General features: G+C 52.7%; 8 protein-coding genes across 8 annotated transcripts; 4 read left to right on the forward strand and 4 right to left on the reverse strand.

The window, feature by feature from the left end:
- Nucleotides 1-39: 39 nt before the first annotated feature.
- BKA58DRAFT_52991 (uncharacterized protein) lies at nucleotides 40-3,364 on the reverse strand. Its single transcript, XM_046175461.1, has 3 exons — nucleotides 2,776-3,364; nucleotides 316-2,677; nucleotides 40-263 (listed from the first exon to the last, which is right to left on the reverse strand). Exons 1-3 carry the CDS (start codon nucleotides 3,044-3,046, stop codon nucleotides 140-142), a joined length of 2,757 nt encoding a protein of 918 aa, XP_046020924.1. The 5' UTR covers nucleotides 3,047-3,364; the 3' UTR covers nucleotides 40-139.
- On the forward strand, nucleotides 3,275-5,702 carry BKA58DRAFT_393506 (transmembrane protein PFT27). Its single transcript, XM_046171098.1, has 3 exons — nucleotides 3,275-4,285; nucleotides 4,336-5,218; nucleotides 5,268-5,702. Exons 1-3 carry the CDS (start codon nucleotides 3,683-3,685, stop codon nucleotides 5,339-5,341), a joined length of 1,560 nt encoding a protein of 519 aa, XP_046020925.1. The 5' UTR covers nucleotides 3,275-3,682; the 3' UTR covers nucleotides 5,342-5,702.
- A 332-nt stretch (nucleotides 5,703-6,034) lies between these two features.
- Nucleotides 6,035-7,087, forward strand: BKA58DRAFT_324695 (cyclin Pch1; the record flags this gene model as incomplete). The annotated part of the gene is made up of 2 exons (XM_046167974.1): nucleotides 6,035-6,349; nucleotides 6,401-7,087. 2 exons carry the CDS (start codon nucleotides 6,035-6,037, stop codon nucleotides 7,085-7,087), a joined length of 1,002 nt encoding a protein of 333 aa, XP_046020926.1.
- Nucleotides 7,088-7,776: 689 nt separating this feature from the next.
- On the forward strand, nucleotides 7,777-9,583 carry BKA58DRAFT_53021 (acetyl-hydrolase). Its single transcript, XM_046175462.1, has one exon. The coding sequence runs from the start codon at nucleotides 7,955-7,957 to the stop codon at nucleotides 9,422-9,424; it is 1,470 nt and encodes a 489-aa protein (XP_046020927.1). The 5' UTR covers nucleotides 7,777-7,954; the 3' UTR covers nucleotides 9,425-9,583.
- A 169-nt stretch (nucleotides 9,584-9,752) lies between these two features.
- Nucleotides 9,753-11,161, forward strand: BKA58DRAFT_393508 (uncharacterized protein). Its single transcript, XM_046171099.1, has 4 exons — nucleotides 9,753-9,905; nucleotides 9,954-10,276; nucleotides 10,377-10,667; nucleotides 10,764-11,161. The coding sequence occupies exons 2-4, from the start codon at nucleotides 10,097-10,099 to the stop codon at nucleotides 10,809-10,811; spliced, it is 519 nt and encodes a 172-aa protein (XP_046020928.1). The 5' UTR covers nucleotides 9,753-9,905; nucleotides 9,954-10,096; the 3' UTR covers nucleotides 10,812-11,161.
- BKA58DRAFT_324600 (putative adipose-regulatory protein-domain-containing protein) lies at nucleotides 11,145-12,609 on the reverse strand (the record flags this gene model as incomplete). The annotated part of the gene is made up of 2 exons (XM_046167967.1): nucleotides 11,145-12,473; nucleotides 12,553-12,609. 2 exons carry the CDS (start codon nucleotides 12,607-12,609, stop codon nucleotides 11,145-11,147), a joined length of 1,386 nt encoding a protein of 461 aa, XP_046020929.1.
- Nucleotides 12,610-13,542: 933 nt separating this feature from the next.
- Nucleotides 13,543-15,917, reverse strand: BKA58DRAFT_405886 (uncharacterized protein; the record flags this gene model as incomplete). Its single annotated transcript, XM_046171928.1, has 2 exons — nucleotides 13,543-14,645; nucleotides 14,699-15,917. The coding sequence occupies 2 exons, from the start codon at nucleotides 15,915-15,917 to the stop codon at nucleotides 13,543-13,545; spliced, it is 2,322 nt and encodes a 773-aa protein (XP_046020930.1).
- Nucleotides 15,918-18,205: 2,288 nt separating this feature from the next.
- On the reverse strand, nucleotides 18,206-21,433 carry BKA58DRAFT_53084 (uncharacterized protein). The gene has a single exon (XM_046175464.1). The coding sequence runs from the start codon at nucleotides 21,381-21,383 to the stop codon at nucleotides 18,390-18,392; it is 2,994 nt and encodes a 997-aa protein (XP_046020931.1). The 5' UTR covers nucleotides 21,384-21,433; the 3' UTR covers nucleotides 18,206-18,389.
- Between the last annotated feature and the right edge of the window lie 125 nt (nucleotides 21,434-21,558).

The following is a 21,558-nucleotide window of genomic DNA, read 5'->3' on the forward strand; positions in this document are numbered from 1 at the left end:
AACCAAGGCAAATGTCTGAGAACTAACAACTGTACGATTGAGTAAGACGCCGATATAGCGGTAGTGGGTATCAAGAATATTCAACCAAAAAAACGCCTTCGTCCGAGATATCGTATCCAAGCGAACATCCCTGAGGCGATCACCGCGCCCTTTCCCAAGATCCATCTTCGTGCATTACCCACCCAGCGGCCATTAAAGCTTTGCCTTCCTTCATGCCGGGGTGGATAATCATTTCGAAACCTGGTCTTAGTCCAGCGCCAGATCTAAATATTTTGTCAGCATAACCATATCGTCTTCCGAAACAGTAAATCGTACCTGATCATATGCAACGCCATAGTCCTCGCCTTATCCTTCAAATTGACCTGATTCCTATTGATCAACCTTTGCGGCCCATGATCATCATGATCATACTGCAGAATCTTCGCGTATTTCCCCCGATAAGTATTCATATACTGTATTAGTGCATCTTCTTCGTCGTCCGACCACTTCTGGCGGCCTTTGCGCTCGACTCGTTCTTGCTGCGTGACTTCAAGAGCGCGGTTCTCTTTTGCGAGACGCCGTTGGTCGGGCCAGGTGGACGAGGGGGGTTCTTCTGACATGGAGGGCGCAGAGGTTTCGGAGATTGATTCTTCCTGTTCGGATTCTGCGCGGGCAGGGGGCTGGTGGCTAGTGGGCGCTGCGGAGGAAGAGGGTATGGGTTCTGCGGTGCGCTGTTTCTTTGCCACCGGCGCGTTGCGACGGCGTTCTGGAGCGCGAAAACCACGGTCTGCGGTTTCAAAGGTGTCGGAGTCGGAGTCGGAGTCGGAGATGTCGATTACGCGCTTACGTTTGCGTGGGGATGGCAATGCGGGTTGCTTTCCTTTGGCTGTATTTGACGGGCCTGGTGTTGGCTGGGTGCTGTCGAAACCGTCGCCGAATTCGATGCGTTGTGCTGTCGGTTGGCGATCGAATATTGATACTGGGCGATTCTCTTTCTGCGGCTTTGGAAGGGCTTTCAAAGCTTTTAGTAGAGCCGCTGAGCTTTGCGGTGGACCCGATACTTGAGGTGCTTCGACCTGCTCTTCGACTGGTTCTTCGACATGTTCTTCGGGCTCTTCCATCCGGGTTCCTTGCACTGGTCGTTGTCGGGATTGCTGCTCTTCAGACTGCTCTTCCTCGGGCTGTTGTACGTCGCTTTCAACTTCCACCTGCATTCCATCCTGTCGGTCTTCCGTCCTTGGCTGTTCGTTCTGCGCTTTTTCGATTGTCTGAGAGATATCCCCACGCTCCTGCTGAGAAGCCGTATCGCTTCCGACCATGGTCTGTTGCTCGTCTTGTGGTTGGTCGTCGATTTCCGGTTGCGTATTCTCCACTTCCGCAACTGGCGGCTGAACAAGCGTCTCTTCACGATCAGGCTGAGAAGCCGCGAGCCCCAGATTTACACCCGAATCACGTTCTTTCTCTTTCAAAACATCGATAGCACGCAAATCCACCTTCGCATTTGGGTCGAATTTACGGCTACTGCGCCGCCTCTCTCGTCCAAATGAAGTTCGTTTTCGACGCAGTGATTCGCGTGGAACTGATGGCGCTGTTTGAGTGACGGGCTGAGGTTCCTCTAGGGCTTCTTTGACATTACGCATGATCGTGTTTGGTCCTCCAAGATTATCGATGGCCGTTTTGATTTCCTTGTGCCGAAGACGCACCCAGTCTAATAAGTGAAGGACGGTCGCTACCCACGGAAAGTTTGACTTCAGTTGTTGCAAGTCAACAGGTTCGTCATGTTCCTCATCCTGAAAGAAAAATGCTCGGATCTCTTCTACTCGGGTCACGATGCGGTCTTCAAATTCCTCGGGTAGCGCTGATTCGTCGCCGCCCAAAGCTGCTGTGCTCCACCCACGGATCGGCGAGCCAGCTTCTACCGACTGTGACGAGTCAGAGCGAAAGAAAACCTCCTCCATTGTTTCTCTGGGATCAAAGCTGGGGTTGCCGGCCGACTTCTGGAGGACGAGTATTGCTAGTTGTGTCCGCAGTTCCAGCGCAAGCTCAAAGGTTTCATTGTATAGCGCACTCTCTCCTGCAGCTGACTGTTGTGTGTCCGGATCAAGCGACTGCATGAACTGAGTTGGGAACGAAATGTCTAGTTGTCGTAGCACATCCCAGATACTCTTATCATCTCGATCTGAATGCATTATCTGCTTCGCTAACACCAGTAAATTGGCGAGGTAGAGGATCAGGTCGAGGCCACTCTGCGATGCTGTAACATCCTCACTTGTCCCAAAAAGAGCGCGGTGAATTGCTCTGATGTGTATGTAGCTGTATTCTTCGCCTTTGTAGTGCCTTAGCTGCGTGTTCAAGTCGAATTCGAAGTCCAGGTATTCTTTGCCGTAGACTGAGCCGGGTTTTTGCATCTCTTGTATGTTTCGCACATCATCATCCATTGTCGCATGATCTGGCGCGATGTGCTCCAAGAAATCCTCTGTAGCCTCGCATAGCTTGCGCAGATGCTTGACGATGAATCTGGGCTCCAGAAACTCGGCCTCTATCATACTGAAGGAGGTGATAGCGGTGGTTCCGGACATCTCGGATGCGGCGCCCGGAGAGCGGAAGGTTACATCAGGTTCGGTACGCGCGGGTGTACCTGGGACTTCGTCTTCCTCAAGGGCAATCTCGGTATCTATTTCCTCAACCACTGTGAGGTCTGGCGCATGCGTAATTAGCCTGAGCTCTTTCTAGCCAGTAGTGAATATCGCGCTGATTGGAATTGCGCAAGCAAGCAACTGGGCCGTAGCTACTGACCTCCCAAGAGCTCTTTCACGGGGTTGCGCTTTGTGTTGCGCGCCTTTGGTGCGTCATGTTCACTTTCATCGTTTGTAGTCACGCTCGCCTGTCGCGCGCTCCGACGTATGGGTTTCTGGATGTCGACAAAATCTTCTACTTCGCGGCTCGCGCTGCGCAAACTTCTCGCTCGCGATGCGCGTCCGGATAGTTGTGCAGTCGCATTGGCCGGTGGTTGTGGAGTAGGTGTTTTGCGCCGGTTTGCAGACCGCACACTTCTGCGGTCGGCCATTATAGTGTCGTAGGAACGCGTGGTCTCGGCTGGTATTACATGCGACGTAGGTTGGGTGAAGGTGTGATGTCAGTAGCGTTGATGCGGGTGCGGGCTTGTTTACGCCAACGCTCCGCGATCGTGGCTGACTAAGGCGACTTGACGGGCGCTCACGTGATTGGTGTCGTGAATCGCCTTTGCCGTTCGGAGCCCGGGTGGGCCTCAGCATTCAAGGCGCAGCACGGAGAAGGGGCCTGCAGCGTAGAGGTGAATACGAAGCGTTTGAGTTCGAGACGGAACCACGGCATTTGCACCATGTTTCCGGTCTTCCCCACAGGCTTCCGGACAGAAAGGCCCCTTAACTAGCCCTCGTTGTGGTTTACGTAGCCCTGGACATATTACGTGGGCTGTCTGCACGCACCCCTTGCGCGCATCTCGGTCGTCTTCGACTTGCTTTACACGCCTCAACATCAGAGTGACCCCTACACCGTTCTGTTCAATAAACTTGGCGAAACATCCACGTTTCCTTCACAACAACCTCTTCTATTCACGTCACTCTTTGCCGCCCTTGGATTATTTCTGGGCACTTCCCTTTACCGCTGACGTTTCTTACCTTCGCCGCACCGCACCCCTGCTCACCTTCGAATCGCATTCATCATGAGGTTACGACAGCCACGGCCGCACACTTTGCTTCTCCTCCTACCCGCTTTACGAGTTCTCGCCACATCCATTGCCGTAGACACATCAGACGACAAGCCAGTCGCGCGGGCCGTTGTGCCAGCCTACACGCAAGCCACCTACTCGCCTGATGCCTCACTCGCCCCGACGGCGGTCCCAAAAGGAACCAAAGATGCGCCTGTCGATGGTTTAGACGGCAAGCCCCACGCCGGGCCATACGTGGACGACGACCCAAAATACAAAGGGAAGAAGGCTCCCAATGTTGTGGAAGATCTCGGGGCAGCCAAGAAGCCTGGCGCTTCTACGGAGACTGTTCTTGTAGACGACGTCAAGGATGGCGACAAGAGCGTTATGCAAGACCCAGCACGGAAACCGGCCACTGGCAGCACAGGCACCGAGGGAGGAGTATCGGCAAAGGACAAGGAGCGACTGGCACACGAGGAGAAAACAGGCGAGAAGATGGAACAGGTTCCCGAGTCGCCAAAGGAGGCTCCCGCCCATCCTGCTGACCAGAAGCAACTGAGTGGAGATGCCGTAGAGACTGCGAGCACCACTCGTGTACTTGGTGCTGGCGGACTTGAGGTGAGTTGTGACGCTTCGGTGCTGTCAATTCAGTATTAACCAGACTACAGAAACCCACCGACCTTCCCGACTCCCTGCACGACAACCCTCTTCCTGTCCCAGGCTCCGTCTCTACCAAAGATCCCCTTGACACTTCACCACCCAAAACACCCTCTTCGACACTCGACGATGTCGACGCCGGCGCCGTACAGCCTTTCCATTCCTTCATTCTTGCTTTCACCATGATTATCGTCTCCGAAATTGGGGACAAAACATTCCTCGTGGCGGCGCTCATGGCTATGCGCCACCCTCGACTCCTTGTCTTCTCGGCTGCCTACTCCGCTCTGGTCGTCATGACAGTCCTTTCTGCTGTCATGGGCCACGCCGTCCCCGCGCTCCTCTCGGAACGCTTCACGCACTTCGCTGCGGCTGCTCTTTTCCTCGTATTCGGTGTCAACCTTATAAGAGAGGGTCTCGCTATGAGCCCAGACGATGGCGTAGGTGAGGAAATGGCTGAAGTCGAGCAGGAACTTGAAGAGAAGGAACAGCTTGCCCGACACCAAAACCGCCGGAAGTCCTCCATCTCTCCGTATGCCCTCGAGTCTGGACGTGGTGTGCGACGCTCCCGGTCTAACTCGCGACTACCTGCCCCCGCACGAAGCCCTTCCAGCTCGCCTGATCGAATGCCCTCACCGCGCGGAGGCTCTATGTCCGGCACTTTGGGCGCCGTGAACAACCTTTTTTCTCTCCTCCTTAGCCCTGCGTGGGTACAGACATTTGTTATGACTTTCCTCGGAGAATGGGGTGACCGCAGTCAGATTGCGACTGTTGCCATGGCTGCTGGATCTGACTACTGGTATGTCACCGCCGGCGCTGTAGTTGGCCACGGTCTGTGTACTGCCGGTGCAGTCATCGGTGGCCGCGCCATTGCTGGAAAGATCAGCATGCGCAACGGTAAGCATATCCAATTCCTTGTTCTTGACGTAATGCTAACTCGTGACAGTCACGCTTGGTGGAGCGATTGCTTTCCTCGTTTTCGGTATCATCTACACATTCGAAGCGTTCTACTCATCTTGAGCAGGATGCACACTTCCAGCATTGCACGGCGCGCATGGCGGGACGGAAACACATCCGGGGTTGCAGTCAAACTATCTTTATCTCATGTTGGCTTACCTATGTAATATTAATTGTACCTAAAATCACCATAGCAGGCTGAAAACGGTCAAGGGCGTTCTCTAGACTGCACAGCAAAGGACAAGGTACAATAGATCTCTCACATTTGACATCTGATAGTAGTTTCATGTGGGACTTGACAGTTCGAAACGATGTTTGAGTTCCCCTTGCTTGAAACATGCTCAAGTTGTTCCATGCCCAGACTATCTGACAGTATACAAGCTTTCAGGAACGGTACGGCTCTGGGGCTGCCGAACGTGGTGCTGGTAGCCTTGGGCGTTGGGGTGGTGGAGGTTGACGGAAGTGATCCCTGCACTCGCCGCGGAAGAGAGCCGTTGGCCCTTGCAGCTCTCAAGCTTCAATGGCTGCGCCTCGACGAACAATACTACTGCTATTGTCACCTTTCACTATTCACCCGACCTTACGCAAATTCTTACGCCAGTTGGACAATCCTCATCGCACTCTCCAACTGTCGTCTATCATACCCAGCAGCGACGACAGAGACGCCATACCAGATCGGAGCATATCCTTTGCGCGCCATCTGTACTACCACTATCGCGCATCGAAACACAACCTCTAGTGCTACAACCCTCGGTGATGGTATCGACCGCAGCCAGCGCAATGGCGCCGCAGCGTGAGCCCCCAAGACCGCCACCGCCGGCCGTCATCGAAGCCGAGATGCAGTGGATTTTCACAGAAGAAGAACTGCTACTGGCGCCCTCCATATGCGATGGGATGCCCGCCGAAGAGGAGCGCACACTACGGCGGAAGGGCGTCGGCTTTATACTACAAGTGGGCATGATGCTCAAATTACCACAAACGACGCTTAGTACAGCGGCCGTCTTCTTCAATCGTTACCTGATGCGAATGAGTTTGAAGCCACGGCCGGGGTATAAGCCACTTCACCACTATGTGAGTCTTCCGTGCGGATAGATGCGATCTGGACGCGTCTAACTTTACCAGCAAATCGCTGCAACCGCGTTATTCCTCGCGACGAAAGTCGAAGAAAACTGTCGCAAGATGAAAGAACTAGTCGTTTCCTGCGTCCGGGTCGCGCTCAAGGATCCCAACAAGCTCGTCGATGAGCAGACAAAAGACTTTTGGAAATGGCGCGACACAATCCTGTACAGCGAAGACGTCCTACTCGAAGCCTTGTGCTTCGACCTTAACGTGGAATCACCATACAAGACCATGTACGACATGATGAAATACTATGGAGTCGAGCATAACAAGAAGCTGCGCAACTCCGCCTGGGCCTTCCTCTCCGACTCGACGTCTACACAGATGTGCCTATTATTCACATCGCGAGCGATCGCCGCAGCATCCTTGTACGCCGGCGCGCGTATGGCGGAAGTAGAGCTAGGGGACGACGATGGAAAACCGTGGTGGGAAATACAACACGTTCAATTGCGTGATATCAGGAAAGCATGCAACCTCATGGCGGATCTGTACGAGAAGTCGCCAGACAAAGATGGAGAGCCGTCCATGTACGCAGGGCTCCGGACACCAGAAGACGGCATCGATTTCGGGGACACACCCGATGGTATGGAAGGTGTACAACCCACAAGCCAAAGTCAGCCTCCTGCCAACGGCACAGGCGATGGCAACGCGACAGAGAGGGGCAGTGAAGAGGGTGAATTGGATGGCTAGAAGACACTTCAAGGACGGAAGATTATCAACCTGGCCAAGCGCGCCGGCTTCAAGATCCATTATCGGAAACCACCATCGCCAGGCCCAGAAGCTCGTCGTTCTCGTCGTGATTCGACGATCACCGACGAAACTGCTAGTCCCCTGACAAATGGAGCGCCATGGAAACCAACAACGTTTTGGGAAGAAGAAGAAGGATATGGCTTACAGTATCGTCTGTTTGGGGAATTGAGATATTAGGCGTTTGGTTGGTATAAGGCGACATGGGAAGATACCACTAACCCCGCATAACCACATTATTATGATGCGCATAGTACTTGAATACTATTGATGACTAGACAATAACGCAATGTGTTATCTTGTTCTTTGACAGACGATGTTTCGTATTGTGATTGACGGATTGGAGACTGCGTATAGATAGGTTGACAAGTGACTGATCAGTCGCGCGATCGACTCTGGGTGGGTGAAGGAGACGATGGAGGTTTCCTCTCTGATAAATGCAAAGACATCTCATTGCACCAAAGCTATATGAGGGAAGTTTGTTGTGCTGGAAAGACCATCGCTAGCGTTGATCGTTGCGGCTTGCGGGTCTTCGTAGATTCCCCCACGTGGGCGTATAGACCGTATATCGTGCATGAGATCATGACTCGTGCCGAGGCATCGTTATATGCCGCGTTGGTCTAGTAGCGCGACGTCAAGACTACCTCTTTGCCACTAAACTGACTTCCTTCTCTCCTTTAACCTTGAGTATAGCCTGGGAAACCTCGAAAATTCAAGTTCCCTATCTTCAAAGCAGTGAGAGTGAGCTTTCCGAGCACATCCGCAGTCATCGAGACCTGAGTCGCGACCCCTCCGCGGAGCAACACCAACATGGACGCTTCACCTTCAGCATTGCTCAAGCTTCTACTGCCCAAAACACCTTTTCTGTTGAAAACAGCATTATGGCACTCTCTATCCATGTCACCGACAAGTTCAAAATGGGATCTGAAGACGGAAATCACAGTCAACATGCTCCGCGACATGATGGGCCCCAACTCAACACCAACGCCCATCTCTAAGCTGCAGCGTCTAACCTGCAAGGACCCCGGCGTCAAAGGCAAAATCTGGGTCAGCAAAGTCAAACTAGACGTACCACCAGAAGACGACATCCGACAAATAATGTTCAAAGCCATCGACGACATGAGCACCGGAGAAGAGCAATGGACTAAGCCCGAACAGCGACCTCTAGAAGCAGAATGGGACGGCTACCGCGCCTCCGCAAAAGACGACGAACCCGAACCCGCCGACATGAGCGAAAAAGACAAATACGAGAACCTCATGAAAGAAACGACGAGCAAAGTCACGCTCCTTTATTTCCACGGCGGCGCAATGTACCTGCTCGACCCAGCGACATCGCGTCCCCTAACGGGTCGCCTCGCGAAAGAAACAGGCGGCCGCGTCTTCTCCGTGCGATACCGCCTCTCACCGCAAGGTCCCTTTCCCTCCGCCTTGCTAGATTGCTTCACAGCATACCTCACCCTCCTGCACCCACCCCCGGGCTCCTTCCACGCCCCCGTTCCCGCCAGCGAAATCGTCTTCGGAGGCGACTCAGCTGGCGGAACATGCTGCACCGCGCTCCTCCAACTGCTCCTTCAAATCCACCGCAGCACGCCCGCTGGCCAGACCCCTCGCGTCAATTTCCACGGCAAACAAGTAGACATCCCTCTTCCGGCTGGTGTAGCACTCGCGTCTCCTTGGCTCGATATCACGCGTAGCTTACCTTCTATTGAGGGTGGAGTAACGTACGATTACCTCCCTCCGCCTAGCGCAACCGACGCCCGAGAATTCCCTAAAGACGAAGGCGTGTGGCCGGCGGATCCCCCGCGCGCAGACTTTTATGCGGAAGCAAGTGCACTGATGCATCCACTTGTTTCCCCTCTCATCGCAAAAGACTGGAGCAAAAGCCCGCCGTTATTCTTCTCCGTGGGCGAGGAAATGCTAAGAGATGAAGATGCTGTCATGGCGCAACAGTGCGTCGCTCAGGGTGTAACGGTCGTGTGGCGCGACTTTGAAGCTATGCCGCATTGTTTCGCTATGCTGCTTGAGAGTAATCCTAGTAGTGCTGTGCATTTCAGCGAATACGCTAAGTTCTGTAAAGAGGTTGTTGAAGAGAAGAAAATGGAGAGTAATGGCGTGTTTATCAAAGCGAAGACTTGTGAGAGGAGTGAGATGGATATTAAGACTGGGTTGACGAAGATTCAGTTTGAGGAGGTGGAGGGGTATATGCAGAAGGGGAAGGAGAGGATTGAGAGGAAGTTTGCTAGGGGGCAGGATCCTGCGAGTGAGAGGCCTATGCTTTAGGCTGATGGTTGGGACTGTGGTAGGTAATTGAGCTCTGGACTTAGGTGGATGTGAGGATTTTGTATATAGCGTTTCTTTTGGTAATATATCAAATTTCCAAGCCGAACTCCTACGTCGAACACAAATAACAAACTGCATCGCCCGCTGCCGGGATGGAGCTCTTAACCTTTCTGGTCTGCAACAGCGACCTTTTCTGCGTAGTAATCACTGCAGCAGTCTTGTTTCCAAAGGCGTGAACTAAGTACGCCCAATCTTTTTCGCTCCGCTCGATGCCCCCGTTGTTGTTGTTGTTCGTCACCACAGTCCAAGTTTGGTTCGGGTACCCAAACCGGGGTTCCTCAGCACACACCCTTTTCTCCAACCACACAGAACGCGTCTATCATAGAACGCAACCAATAGAACGAGGATTCATACAACTTCTTGTCGCAAGTAGTAGCAAAATGCATGAGGCTAACTCACTCAACCAAAGTTAAGTGGCACGGTACTGCTTCCCGTTCATGAACATCGAAATTTAATCTAAGTCGCTAAGGAATTATATAAACCTACGCATCCCTCTCTCTTCCTTCTACACCGAACATCGCAGACTTGACCAACTCTATCAACTTTTGAACTATTCCAAAGAAATTTCAACAACCCCTCACCAACCCACCAACCACACAAACAACCACCAAGATGAAGCTCACAATCTCCACCCTCCTCTTCACCCTCCTCACCGTCGCAGCCCGTCCACTAGCCTTACAAGCCGAACAGCACAGCAGCATATCCGGCACTCCGTGTTCACTTGTAAACTGCAAATCCGCCTGTTTCCGTAGTCCAGAGGCTTGTCATGCGCTCTGCCAGGGGGACAAAGACGTAAGTTACCTTAATCAACTAAGCTTCTCTTCACCAAGAAAAAAAAAAGAAGAAGCAGAAGAAGAAGAAGAGGAAGAACAATACTAATACATGCCCAAAGCTTCCCCTCTGCGCCATCGGCACCACGCCCCCACATGCTAGTCGCGTCCCCTTCCTCCCTGGGATTCATCGGAATCATACCATCTCAAATCTACTCAAGGACGCGGCGAAAGTGCATATTCCTATCCGCGACGATTCTACCTCCAACCCACCGCCATCCAAACTTTCCATTCCAACACCCTACTGCTCCGAGTTCGAATGCAACAACATCTGCGACCCGTGCTGGATAGGGTGGCCAGAGGAAGCTCCAATGGCTGATCTGTGTGTGAGGTGGTGTAATGATAATGTTTATGTAAGTTTTTCTCTTCTCCTTCGCTTTCGTCTTGATATCGTTCTGGAAGGTTTCTTTTTCGCTATGGGGATATGAACTAACGAGTTGTGACTATAGATGCCAATGTGTCCCGAGGGCGTTACACCAGTATATGAGGACATTTAAGTGAGGATGTGTGTGCCACGAGGAGTGGATGTCTGGGCGATGAAGAGGAAGGGGAGACTGAGAAGGAGCAAGAACCTGGGCTGAGAGGATATGTCTGATGCTGGCAAGGGTATTGACGCAGAATGATAGGTAATAGTGGGGGGTACTCAGGGGACAGAGATAGCATGAATACAGAGGAATGGATGTATCACCTACAACACAACCCCTATCACAGCATACAAACTTTCCTCACCGCACCTTCCTCGCATCCTTCGCCTCACAAGCCCCACACCTCCTCACCCACCTAATCTCCTTCCCACTACCGCTACCGCTACCATTACAACTCGTCGGCAACTAACCCCCATCCCTATCCTTCCCACTCCCCCTCCCACTCCTCCGTCTCGCCAACCCCCTCTCAACACTACTCTCCAAGCTCGTTCCAATCCCCGAATCCGTAAAGACGCCCTCCCTCTCGACACCCCTCGGCACCGGCTCTTCCAGAATAAAATCATCGTCCTCTTCATCATCAGCCTCCTGTTCCTCTCTCGTGGGAATATCTTCCAGCCTAGGCTCTCCGCCTTCTTCTTTCGGACTAGGCGAGCTGTACGAGAGCGGTTGTTGGGAAGGTAGAGTGGGGAAAGTACGACTTGTATCGCTGTACGGCGTTCCTGGTTCTGTGTTGTCTCCGTTTTCGAGTTTGGGAAAGGGTTCACCTTCTTCAGACTTGATCTTCTGGTGTTGCGTGTCCGAGGCTGGAGAATTGGAACTCGGGCTGCTGAATAGCAAGGTAAAAATACCCCATGTGAAAAGTAAGACAGCCATTTCCATGCCCCAGAAGGCCAGGATGCCGACTATGGCGCTGGTGACCCAGTATCGGTACATCAGCCAGCGGAATCCTTCTAATCTGGCGCTGATGCGTACGTTGGCGCGGTAGACTTCGAGAGGGAGTTTTGAGCGTATTTCCAAGCGGAGCGAAGACGGTACGTTGCGGTATCCCGGTTCGAACATGACGGATTCCATCATGCTAATCTCGATGTGTTCGGACTCTGTGTGCCAGCCGATAAGATACAATGGCAGCCGCATGAGTCTGTAGATGATCTCGAGTATACGACTCCGATACGTTAAGAGAACTGGTCTCCGACTTCTGGCTAGTACCGTGGGTGTCTCACTCGTAGCACCTTCCGTGACGACCTTCTCCGCCGTGGCACCAGGTGTACCGCCTTGACTGTGGTCTTCGACACTCCATTCTTCGTCCCAACCGAGTAGATGCTTGACACCCTGACCGATCGTCGTAGGACCCCGGAACTCCAATCCCACCATCCAGTTCCCCGCTTTCAGGTTTGTTTCGCTACGCGGTACTTCCATCTCGACGACGACATCGTACTTCTGGCGGTCCACCAGACCGGGTATGTTGGCGAGGCCATATGGCCATTTTGCTGGCTTGCCGGTCGGTACGCCATTTGACTGCGCGGCCGCATAGGGTATTATCGGGCCGTGGTCGAATTGCAGGTATACGGGTACGGAGATGCCGCGCACTGGTATGTAGTTGTAGTAGAAGGACGAGTATGCGACGACTGCGAAGGCGAAGAGGATGGTCGAGGTGATGAAGAGGAGGACGGTGCGGAGATAGGTTCGCAATAGGGCGGGCGACGTCGCTATACGGAGGGGTAGAAGGATGGCGTCCTAGGTATTGGTGAGCATGCGTGTGGGATATGTGCTGCAGCAGAACGCGATTGCGCGGCTTGTGGCGCAGGCGGCTTACTGTTGCGATCTGAAGAAATGATCTATCTTCGCGAAAGTCATCCTTGAGTTTCTCCATCGCAGTCGAGTGGGGACGGCTGGCTACATGGCTTGGTGTTGGCATGTCGAGCGCGTCGATCTTCACATGCAGGAGGAGCTGGGCCAGGGTGTGACGTAGTATGAGCACAGACGAAGCACCACGCTAAGCATCCCAGCCAGCATCCTGAAATCCCGCCATGATTGCGCCATCATATGCAGGAATAGAGGGATGAACCTGTAAAGCAGCCGGGAGGTGATTGAAGATCCAAAGGTACATCAAATAGTGTTGCAGATCACATGTTTGTTCAGGATGAAGTTGATGAACACATTTAAATTAAGCAAGAAACTACCCTCGCCATGCCGATAATCCTACACGATATATCCGTCCAGTTGAAATCCAAATACATAAGAGACCCGAATGCGATGTGACTGTGAGCCATCTATCGACCTCAACGCCATTAGGTCAACAGCCTGCCAAACTGTGAACCCAAACGCCAGAGGAAGCAGAACCCATCAGATCGTACTCGTAAAACATATGGTATCATCCCAAAAAGCCTCTAGCTCCTTCGAAGGAAGCGACGAGGTGAATAGCGAAGATCGATGTAAAAACACAGTGTACTTAACCAGAACGCTTCGACCAGACAAAGGAAATTCGTGAAGACGCAAATAAGGCTGCACTAGCCGGACGATGCCGTCGCGTTGCCGCATGGAAAGTTCCGCTCTAAGGCCAGGCACCTCGCTCAACTTTTATCCGGGACCATCTAACAAAGATCCAAGAACTTTTGAGAGATATGCAAGTGCATGTAACGTGCGTAATAACAACATAGCCGCTGAAACAGCTAGAATACAAAAGGTCGTGGGTATCGTAACGTCGTCGGTACATCCCCGTGGAAGACTACTGATGCTTCCATCCAGATACTCGTCGTTCCATCTTCCGATCTGCCGCATGTCGGGTTGTGAAGTGGTGACACACTCAAGAGAATTTCCCCATCTTAGGAGGTCCGTGGGGTTTGGTAGGAGAGCCCATGACCGACTTTTGTAACCGGGATGTAGCCTTGGTGACACCGGAGAGGGGTGAGCTGCGGTTCATAGTCGTGCCGTTCTTCAAAGGCGACTTGGCTACTCTGTTTGACCGAGTGCGCTTGCGTAGAGGAGTTATCAGAGCCTCGGCGGACTTGCCAGATCGAACCGGGCGGGAAACGGAGGCGCGCGCTGCAGGATCCGATGGCAGAGAAGCAACATCCCGGTAACGATTCTGGTTGCTGCGGAAAGCAGTAACGACGCCACGGTCAAAGTGCTGAAGCATAAGGTCTGATGTAGCCCGTGCGCGTGCGTTGGGCGTGACAGAAGAAGGTGCCGCTGGGGTGGAGCCGTGATGTGCCATGCTAGAGGTTGCCGGTGTAGCCGGCACATCAGTAAACTCGAATTCATCGTCGAAGTCATCTCCGTCAGTATCGTCGGTATCGTCCAACTCCAAGAAATCGGCGATGTTGAGGTCCTCATCGTATTCTTCACTCGAAGAACCATCCTCATCTTCGTCAACGAGGCCCATTTTACCATTGGAAGATATGCTTACGAAGGGATAGAATGCCTCTGGGGGACCAATACTTTCGTTTCCAAAAGCAAAGTCGTTGCCCGAAGCGGACCCAAATATGCCAGTAAGCATAATGTCGGTATTGAGATTGTTGTTGAAGACTTCGTTGCTGTTTTCGCTGTCGGAGGCGTTGAGTTGAGCAATGGAGTTCCGAGGGCTGTTGTTGACAGTACCACTCGTACTACTCTGGTAATCGGTCAAAGGAATCCACGGAATCATTACCGTGCGTGGACGGTAGAAGGCAACAGCCTTAGTCGACCTGTTAGTGACAGCAATGGCTTGGTCAGACTCGTCGTGGATGAAGATGCCGCGAGTTGGCGGAATTTGGCGGCCAACCGGACGAGAGCTTCGTTGAAACGGCTTGGGTGTTGCAGCGCGTGAGCCTGGTGCTGACGCCGGTCGCTGTAGAACAGAGTGCTTAGGCGTGCGTGGTAGTATGTCGGTGCCAAAGTCTTCTTCGTCAGTGGTGTCACCAATGTCAGCTGATGAGAAACGTTAGTCATTGAGTAAAAGCAATTATAGGGCACTACCATACACTCATAGCCACTGGAATCGCCAGATGACTCGCCATCGGATTCTTCCGAGTTATCGACTTGAGTGATGCGCGACTCGCCCTGCTCAAAGTCCCAGAATGAGGCGTCGGACTGCGGAGAAGCCATGTCTCCGTTGTCATCATCGTAGTCCATCTCAAGAAGTTGATGCAAACTGGGAGGGATCTTATCTTGATCCATGAAGAGATCAGGGAAGACACTGCTGTCGAGTTCTGAAGATTCCGAACTGGAACTATCTGATACTTGAACGTCATCGTCAAAGCGGACGCGCTTGGCTGAGCCGTCTGAAAACTTTCTCTTGGCCATGGGAACAGGAGATGCAGGGAGAGCGTCTGGCTCGAAGAAGGGAGTGAACCCATAGTCTGGAAGACCTGCCATGAACGTATCGTCTAAGGGGGCAGTGACATCGAAGATGTTGTCGCTCAAACAACTCTCAAGACTGAGTCGTCGAGCATCACGATACTCATTGAGAAGGGTAGTAGCTTGTTGCTCTTCTTGGAGGATGTAGCTCTCTTCTTGTTGCTCCATCATCTCCATGTCAGACTCATCATCGTCAGGGACGAGATTGACGCCGCTGTAGTCTTCATCGTCGCTCTCAATAGCATTCTCATAGCTTACTTGGGGTTCGTCGTCCTCTTTGTAGGTTAACAGCGGTATGCTAGAGGCGGCGCTTAGTTTCCTAGCCAGCTTGCGGCGGGGAAACGACTCTTGGTCTGTGGAATCGTCACCAAAGAGCACTGATGTGCTTGAGAGATTGCTAAAGGTGCGCTTCTTGTTACTCATTAGTAGTTGGTTTACCGGGTGCTTGTTGGGCATGAGCACTGTCTCAGTCTCGTCGTCTTCGGCGTGAGACTCGTCATCCTCAGCAGGCTCGACGCGTATAGAAGGGCGCTTTCCCTTGCCCTTGCCTCCTCTGCGATAGCTATAGGGCATGGCCGGTACATCTGCATCCGTCTCGTCGTCGAGCTCGATGTCTTTGGCAGTGCTACTGTCCTCTTCGTCGTCCTCGTCCGCGGCACCTTCGGTAGCCGACTGGTCACCGCCGCGTCCTTGAGTATGGGGTGTGCTGCCTGCGACTGTGTCTGGCGAGGCAGAGCGCTGGTCACTGCCGTTGGTGTTTGTAGCGGTCTCATGTACGAGTTTGCGGTTTTGGTTGTTATGTCCACCGAGAGTAGGCGACCGAGCGTGCGTAGAGTGAGCCATGGTGGGTTATGTCTTTGAAGTTCTTCTTTATAGTGATGGAGGCGTGGTGAAGGGTCGGGGCGATGGTTTCAAGTCGGGGTGGTGTCGGAGTGGGTGGCGGGTCGGAATAGGGAATCGTGAGGGGTGATAGCGTTCGGTGACTGGATCTTTGGTGTACTGAGGGGAAGGGCTGGCGAACTATGCTGAGCCCTTGGTGTTTCGTCGATCTTCAAGCGTTGAGCAAGTAGAAATGACAATGGTGGTGTTTTGCGGCGCAGGCCAGACGATTGCCAATTGGTTGAGACGAGTTTGCGCAGGGGATACTGCACGCAGTCGTAATATTGGTATCGTCGTAGAGGTTGAAATTCCGTGAGCTGTCGGGCTGATGCAGCCCATGGGCGGGCTGCACCAGGAGTTTAGAGCTCAGCGAGTGCCTGCGGCATTGTCTCGACGATTGTAGGGGTATGGATGTGGTTATTGTGTGTTTCTGGTATGTTTCTGTGTGACTTTGACGTCTTTGGGCTGGTGTGGAGAGAGAACGCGGGCGAGGGCAGAGGATATGTCCAAATTTTAGTTCGGCACTAGCGTAAAATCGCATGTCCGAGCGTCTAGTTCTCTTTGCAGCGATGACTCCATATTCAGCACCAATTAACAGCGGCGATGCGACATGCAAGTCAGCCAGAGACATGGTGCTCTATACACCTAGCGCAACGTATTTCGTAATTTCTTCTTCAATTGCCTCTCCAACGCAGTCCTCCAACGCCTGTCGCGTGCCCCTCATCAGGAAATTTTGGTTTCTCGCCGAACTGGCCCACTGAAACTAAGTTGGACGTGCGCAGTGCGTGCAGCGATGAGGCAACACGGGGCTAATACACGGTAACGGCTTCAGCCTATTGGTTGACAGTAAGACGCAGGCCCCGAGTTTGCACATGCTGCGACGAACAGCACGACGCAGAGAGTAGATTACCGCTGAGCTTGTTCTCCTTACATCGTCATCTTTAATATCCGCCCTAGTAAACCCATCAAGACGAAATTTGCGCCTACGCGACCCCGACCTCGCGATGTGATCGTGATCTGCCAAAACTGGAGCACGCTTGACGTCGCCCGGCATTGTGCCCCTCCAGATGCACCCATATCGATACGCACTGGGCTGGTATTGACGTTGGCGCCCGCTGGCAAAGAAGCGGTGAAGAGGTGCAAACGTAGCCGGCGCCTCAAACAGTAAAGGTACAGCAGCTTGCGGGCCGCTCCTGCTTGTCACAATGCAGGTGTCTGTCCCTGAGACACTCGTCTGTGTATCACACACGTGAATTAATTACCTTGCTCTGATCTTCCACTTCCGTGCAATGACTATGGAACATTCTCCGCTGAACCGCTTTGTTTGTTTTGGACACCTTGCGTCAACTTTTGCGTCAACTTTTTTTTTTTGAGGCTGAGCTTTACCTTGCTTGGGATGCATTGGTGGGCCGATCCACTGCGTTCCGGTTGGGTCGAGTTTCTTTAAGCCTAGGACCAGGATTCAATACCCAGATCTTCGACAAGTCACATGTGCATATGCTTTTCATTGGCTATAGGTCGTCCGCGCATGTACCTGAAGAGCAAATATGTTTTCGAGGCATCCACGTATATCCGAACTTTGTAGGCGTCAAAAGCTACGCCGCGTAATTGCGTACTACAATAATCAGAATAATAAATTACACAACACATCGAACTTCACATGCACTGTTGAGTACACCCAAGTTCTACTGTGAGCCCATGCCCGAATGCAGAAGACATGTAAAGAAGAGACTTCCACCGCCTCCACACCTCCTCCCCGCTGCCTCCCCCACCCACCCTAGACTTTCTTTCTCGAGCTTACTGCAAGATCTTCAACATGTCATATGTGCATATGCTTCTATTGGCTGTCGGAAGCTCCTCATTGGCCGGTGAACACTACACACGGAGTACATACATGCAAAGCAGGTTTTTCATTGGTCTAACCACCCAAGTATACCCCAGACGCTATTGCAGCTGCACACCATCTAGCGATTTTCGTAGCTTCAGAATGGCCCGTTATCAAAAGACAACATTTCCTTTTGTTGGGTTGTTCGCTGCAACGTTGTCGGTCAAACCAGCAGAAGCCTAAAGGTCGGTTTGGCCGAGCCGCCGTTGACATGGCTCTGCTTGGTACAAGGTGGAGTACCGGTGGAGCCTAGAAGCGACGAACACACTCAGGGTTTCTGGACGGAAAATCTGGATCACGCGCACCATATCTTCACTTTCTTCAATGGGGTAACTCGACAGGGGGTCCCCATACTTTTAGGTGTCATCATCTTCGGGCCCATTCTTCTTCGAGGTAGCATTACGCAAATGTATGTATGTACAAGAGTCCGGTAGGCTATATGCAAGTGGCCGAAACAGCGGACTTCAAACGTTTAGCTGCTCTCTGTCCCTGAAAGGACAAATGAGCCGGTTACGGTGCAGTTGCGATTGGTCAATACGGCAGTAAGCAGCTCATGTATTCTCTCCCAGTGTCGGCTCGGCGCCTTCGATGCTGAAGATGTCTCTAGGCGAGGCAAGAGCCTCAAGCTTGGCAAGCGGCGCGAGGTTGCCTAGACCACGAATGATATCTTCGTGATTGAAGCCCAGATTGTAGAGCATCCGCGCAGCCCACCTGAGCGTATCGCGCAATTCTGCACGCGTGGCCTCTGTTAAACCCTTGCCACGTCTTTCTTCGAGCTCCACCTCGTTTTGGACCTTCCGAATGATGGCCCAGATCGTCTGTCGGTTAGGGTGGATTCGCCCCTGTAGGATGAGCGTGGCGCCACCATTCTGGACAATCTCAATGTCTTCTGGTCGATCTTCGTATTCTTTGCTCTTGGTGACGCGATACTGTGGCATTGTGGGTAGTCCACCAGGCGCTCTGTAGGGCGCAAAATTCTTGCGTAACTGGTGACACCATATCTCGACGATCTCTTTGCCCTTGGCACTGCCGTATCCGTCGAGCACACCGCTTAGTACGCGATTGAAGTCATCTGTGGAAAGATTGACCGCTTGACGGGATGAGAATGAAAGGAAGCGGGCGCAGTAATCTTTCCACTCATCATCTACAGTTGACAGTATGGACAGTGTGCAGTACAATTCCTCGCGGATGTTGCTGAGTATCATCTGCTCCCATGCAAAGAGCAGTCCAGTGAAGCAGTCCTGAGCACGTATCTTTGCTTCGTGGGGACCATTCGAAGTTCGAAGAAGTTCTGCAGCAAAGCTTGAGATGATGATAGGTCGCGGCCTGAAGGTAGATGCTTCTTCCACATACTTTTGCATGCCTCTGATGGTATCCCAGTTCTGAAGCTTGATCTGAGAACACAGCAAGGCTATCAAGATTTCAGCCGGCATACGTTGCTGCTGGTGCTTCTCGTTCCATATCCCAGCCCTTTTGATGACATCCAAGACGAGTTCGTTCTCCCCAGCCATTGTGCCAAAGCGAACGACGGACGCGGACATGTTGCGATGACTGTGCAACTCGCGGCCGATAAGGGGACCGTCCAGGTCATCGGAGAACAGCAGCCAACGGCCCACATCATATGTTTTCGACTCGGTAATCAAATCTAGCAACCGCGCGAGGAGAGGTACAGGGATCTTGTTATCGAAAGCTGGGAAGTCAACCGGTGGAAGATGGCTTGTGAATGGCTCGTCTTGTCGTAGCTGCGGACTATTTCGAAGGATTTCGAAGAACTCTTGTACAGACTTTTGTTTGTTGTCATCAGTATGTTGTTGAAGCATGGATAATGTCGTCAATGCTCCCTGGATATCACCGTTATTGATGAAAGCACGCATGGCCCGATGCAACATGCTGAGTGGAATAGTGGTTGGTTCATAAAAGTAGGGTACTTCGGTACTTGAAGAAGCAGACGCGTTGACAGCGCCTACCTCAGTGCCAAACCCTGGAGCCAGCTCAAAGATGCGCAAGAGCAGCTCTGGTCGCTTTTCTGGTACGAAGCCGCCGGACTCGATAAGCCGGGCCATGATAGAATCCCAAGCTGAGGAACCGAGACTGAGGTTGTTCCTATCTAAGAAGTCCTTCAAGGTCTTGATAGAAGCTACTAGGCTCTCTGGTGTAGCGCCACGAGCTCCAACTCCCAGTCGCATATGGTTGACAAGCCCATCGACAAAAGCCGTAACGACTTCGCTGCTTATAGTTCTTCGGGTTCGGGCGCGGTCTTCTGCACGTGGCAAAGCATTCCCGCTCATGGGAAGCAAGGTCCACGGACTTGGTGGTGCTGGTGTTTTCTGTTGCTCTGCTTCCATGATCTCCCTCCAGCTGATAAGCGCCCAGCTGTGGTTCCCTTCCTTGGCTGCCATTTTCTCCAGGATGTAAGCACCATCGAGTGTCCAACCACCATGTAAACATGACCACAAACAAAGCTCTAGCCACAGCTCCGGAGCCACCTCTGTGACCTGAACCTTGTAACGGGACCCAGGTATCTCATGACCGAGGAAGTAGTGAGCATTTGCCCGATCCTTGGCAGTCTTGACGGAAGCTTCGTGAGCATTCCAGGTGGCGTCAGACAGGGCTGTCAAGATCTTGGTCGAAAGCATGTGAAGGGTCGGAGGTTGTTGGAGTGCATGCTTGTCCAGAGGATTTCGATATGTGTAGACTGAGTCAGGCATGAAACCCAGATGGTGCAGGTAGGCAATCATCTCCAAGACATGCGGCATGACAGTCTCCTGCCCGCCACGGTCTTGCTCCGCAGCTGTCAATATCATGTGGCCCAGGCTCCTCCACAGCTGTCCAAGGGCTCGCTTAACAGGAACATGCGGATATCGGATCGACTCTGGAGCGGAGGTTACAACGTCTAGGGTACGCTGCAGCTTGCGATTCGGAAAGGTTCGTTGAAGGCGCATAGGACTTTCAGTCAGCTCTTTCATAGACCGGTGCTCTTCTCCTTTCAATACAGCGTTTGCATACTGCTCGAGATGTTCAGTGAGGTCGTTCGAGCGTTTCCCGTCCTCCGTGAGCTTCCTGACCATCCAGATGACCGTTGGCCATTTCCCCGCCTCCAAACCAAGGTAGCTTAAAATGTCCACAGAGGCATCCTGGGCCTTGTTGATGAAAAGGGCGAGGTCGAGTGACGTTATCGGCTTCTCCGAGTTCTGATCGGTCTCCTGTCGCAAGTGGTTCGGAAGGAATGGCTCAATGGCAGCAAGCCATGTGTTGACATCATCACGGACTTCTCGAGGTGGATAGGGTATGCATGAGTGAATGCGTTCCTTGGGCTTGGGCGGATATACTGGGATAATCACATCTTCTCCATCTTGTGTCGAAAGCTGGGTTCGTGACTGAGCGTCTGCGGGGCGGCGTTTCCCAGATGTGAAGGTGCGCTTGGAGCGTCTACCGAGGGCGGGAACGAGGAAGGCGGCAACGGAACAGGGAGCAGCGATTCCGCGAGGGTTCGGACGGAAAGCCTGTGAGAGGGCGCTGCGAAAGCATGTATGCGCAGCGCTCATTGAGGGGTGGCGGGTGAAGGGTGAGGGTGAGTGCTCGTGCCAGCGGCATGTCTTGACTTTTTCTGACTGGGATCATGACGAACTGCACTCTCCAGATCCGAGACACGCTAAAGTGACTGACAGGGATCAGCGCCCGAGCTCCAGGCTGCCTGCCGCTAGTGCCTTCCAGTGACCT

This window comes from Alternaria rosae (genome assembly GCF_020736505.1).
Source record: "Alternaria rosae strain MPI-PUGE-AT-0040 chromosome Unknown BKA58scaffold_11, whole genome shotgun sequence".
NCBI classification, from domain to species: Eukaryota; Fungi; Ascomycota; class Dothideomycetes; order Pleosporales; family Pleosporaceae; genus Alternaria; species Alternaria rosae.

Coding starts and splice junctions, on each gene's coding strand:
- BKA58DRAFT_52991 (XM_046175461.1), bottom strand. CDS start 3,046: ATGGCCGACCGCAGAAGTGTGCGGTCTGCAAACCGGCGCAAAACACCT. Junction 2,678..2,775: donor CGTGAAAGAGCTCTTGGGAG/GTCAGTAGCTAC, acceptor CGCATGCGCCAG/ACCTCACAGTGGTTGAGGAA. Junction 264..315: donor ATGGCGTTGCATATGATCAG/GTACGATTTACT, acceptor CAAAATATTTAG/ATCTGGCGCTGGACTAAGAC.
- BKA58DRAFT_393506 (XM_046171098.1), top strand. CDS start 3,683: ATGAGGTTACGACAGCCACGGCCGCACACTTTGCTTCTCCTCCTACCC. Junction 4,286..4,335: donor TTGGTGCTGGCGGACTTGAG/GTGAGTTGTGAC, acceptor ACCAGACTACAG/AAACCCACCGACCTTCCCGA. Junction 5,219..5,267: donor AAAGATCAGCATGCGCAACG/GTAAGCATATCC, acceptor AACTCGTGACAG/TCACGCTTGGTGGAGCGATT.
- BKA58DRAFT_53021 (XM_046175462.1), top strand. CDS start 7,955: ATGGACGCTTCACCTTCAGCATTGCTCAAGCTTCTACTGCCCAAAACA.
- BKA58DRAFT_393508 (XM_046171099.1), top strand. CDS start 10,097: ATGAAGCTCACAATCTCCACCCTCCTCTTCACCCTCCTCACCGTCGCA. Junction 10,277..10,376: donor TCTGCCAGGGGGACAAAGAC/GTAAGTTACCTT, acceptor ACATGCCCAAAG/CTTCCCCTCTGCGCCATCGG. Junction 10,668..10,763: donor GGTGTAATGATAATGTTTAT/GTAAGTTTTTCT, acceptor TTGTGACTATAG/ATGCCAATGTGTCCCGAGGG.
- BKA58DRAFT_53084 (XM_046175464.1), bottom strand. CDS start 21,383: ATGAGCGCTGCGCATACATGCTTTCGCAGCGCCCTCTCACAGGCTTTC.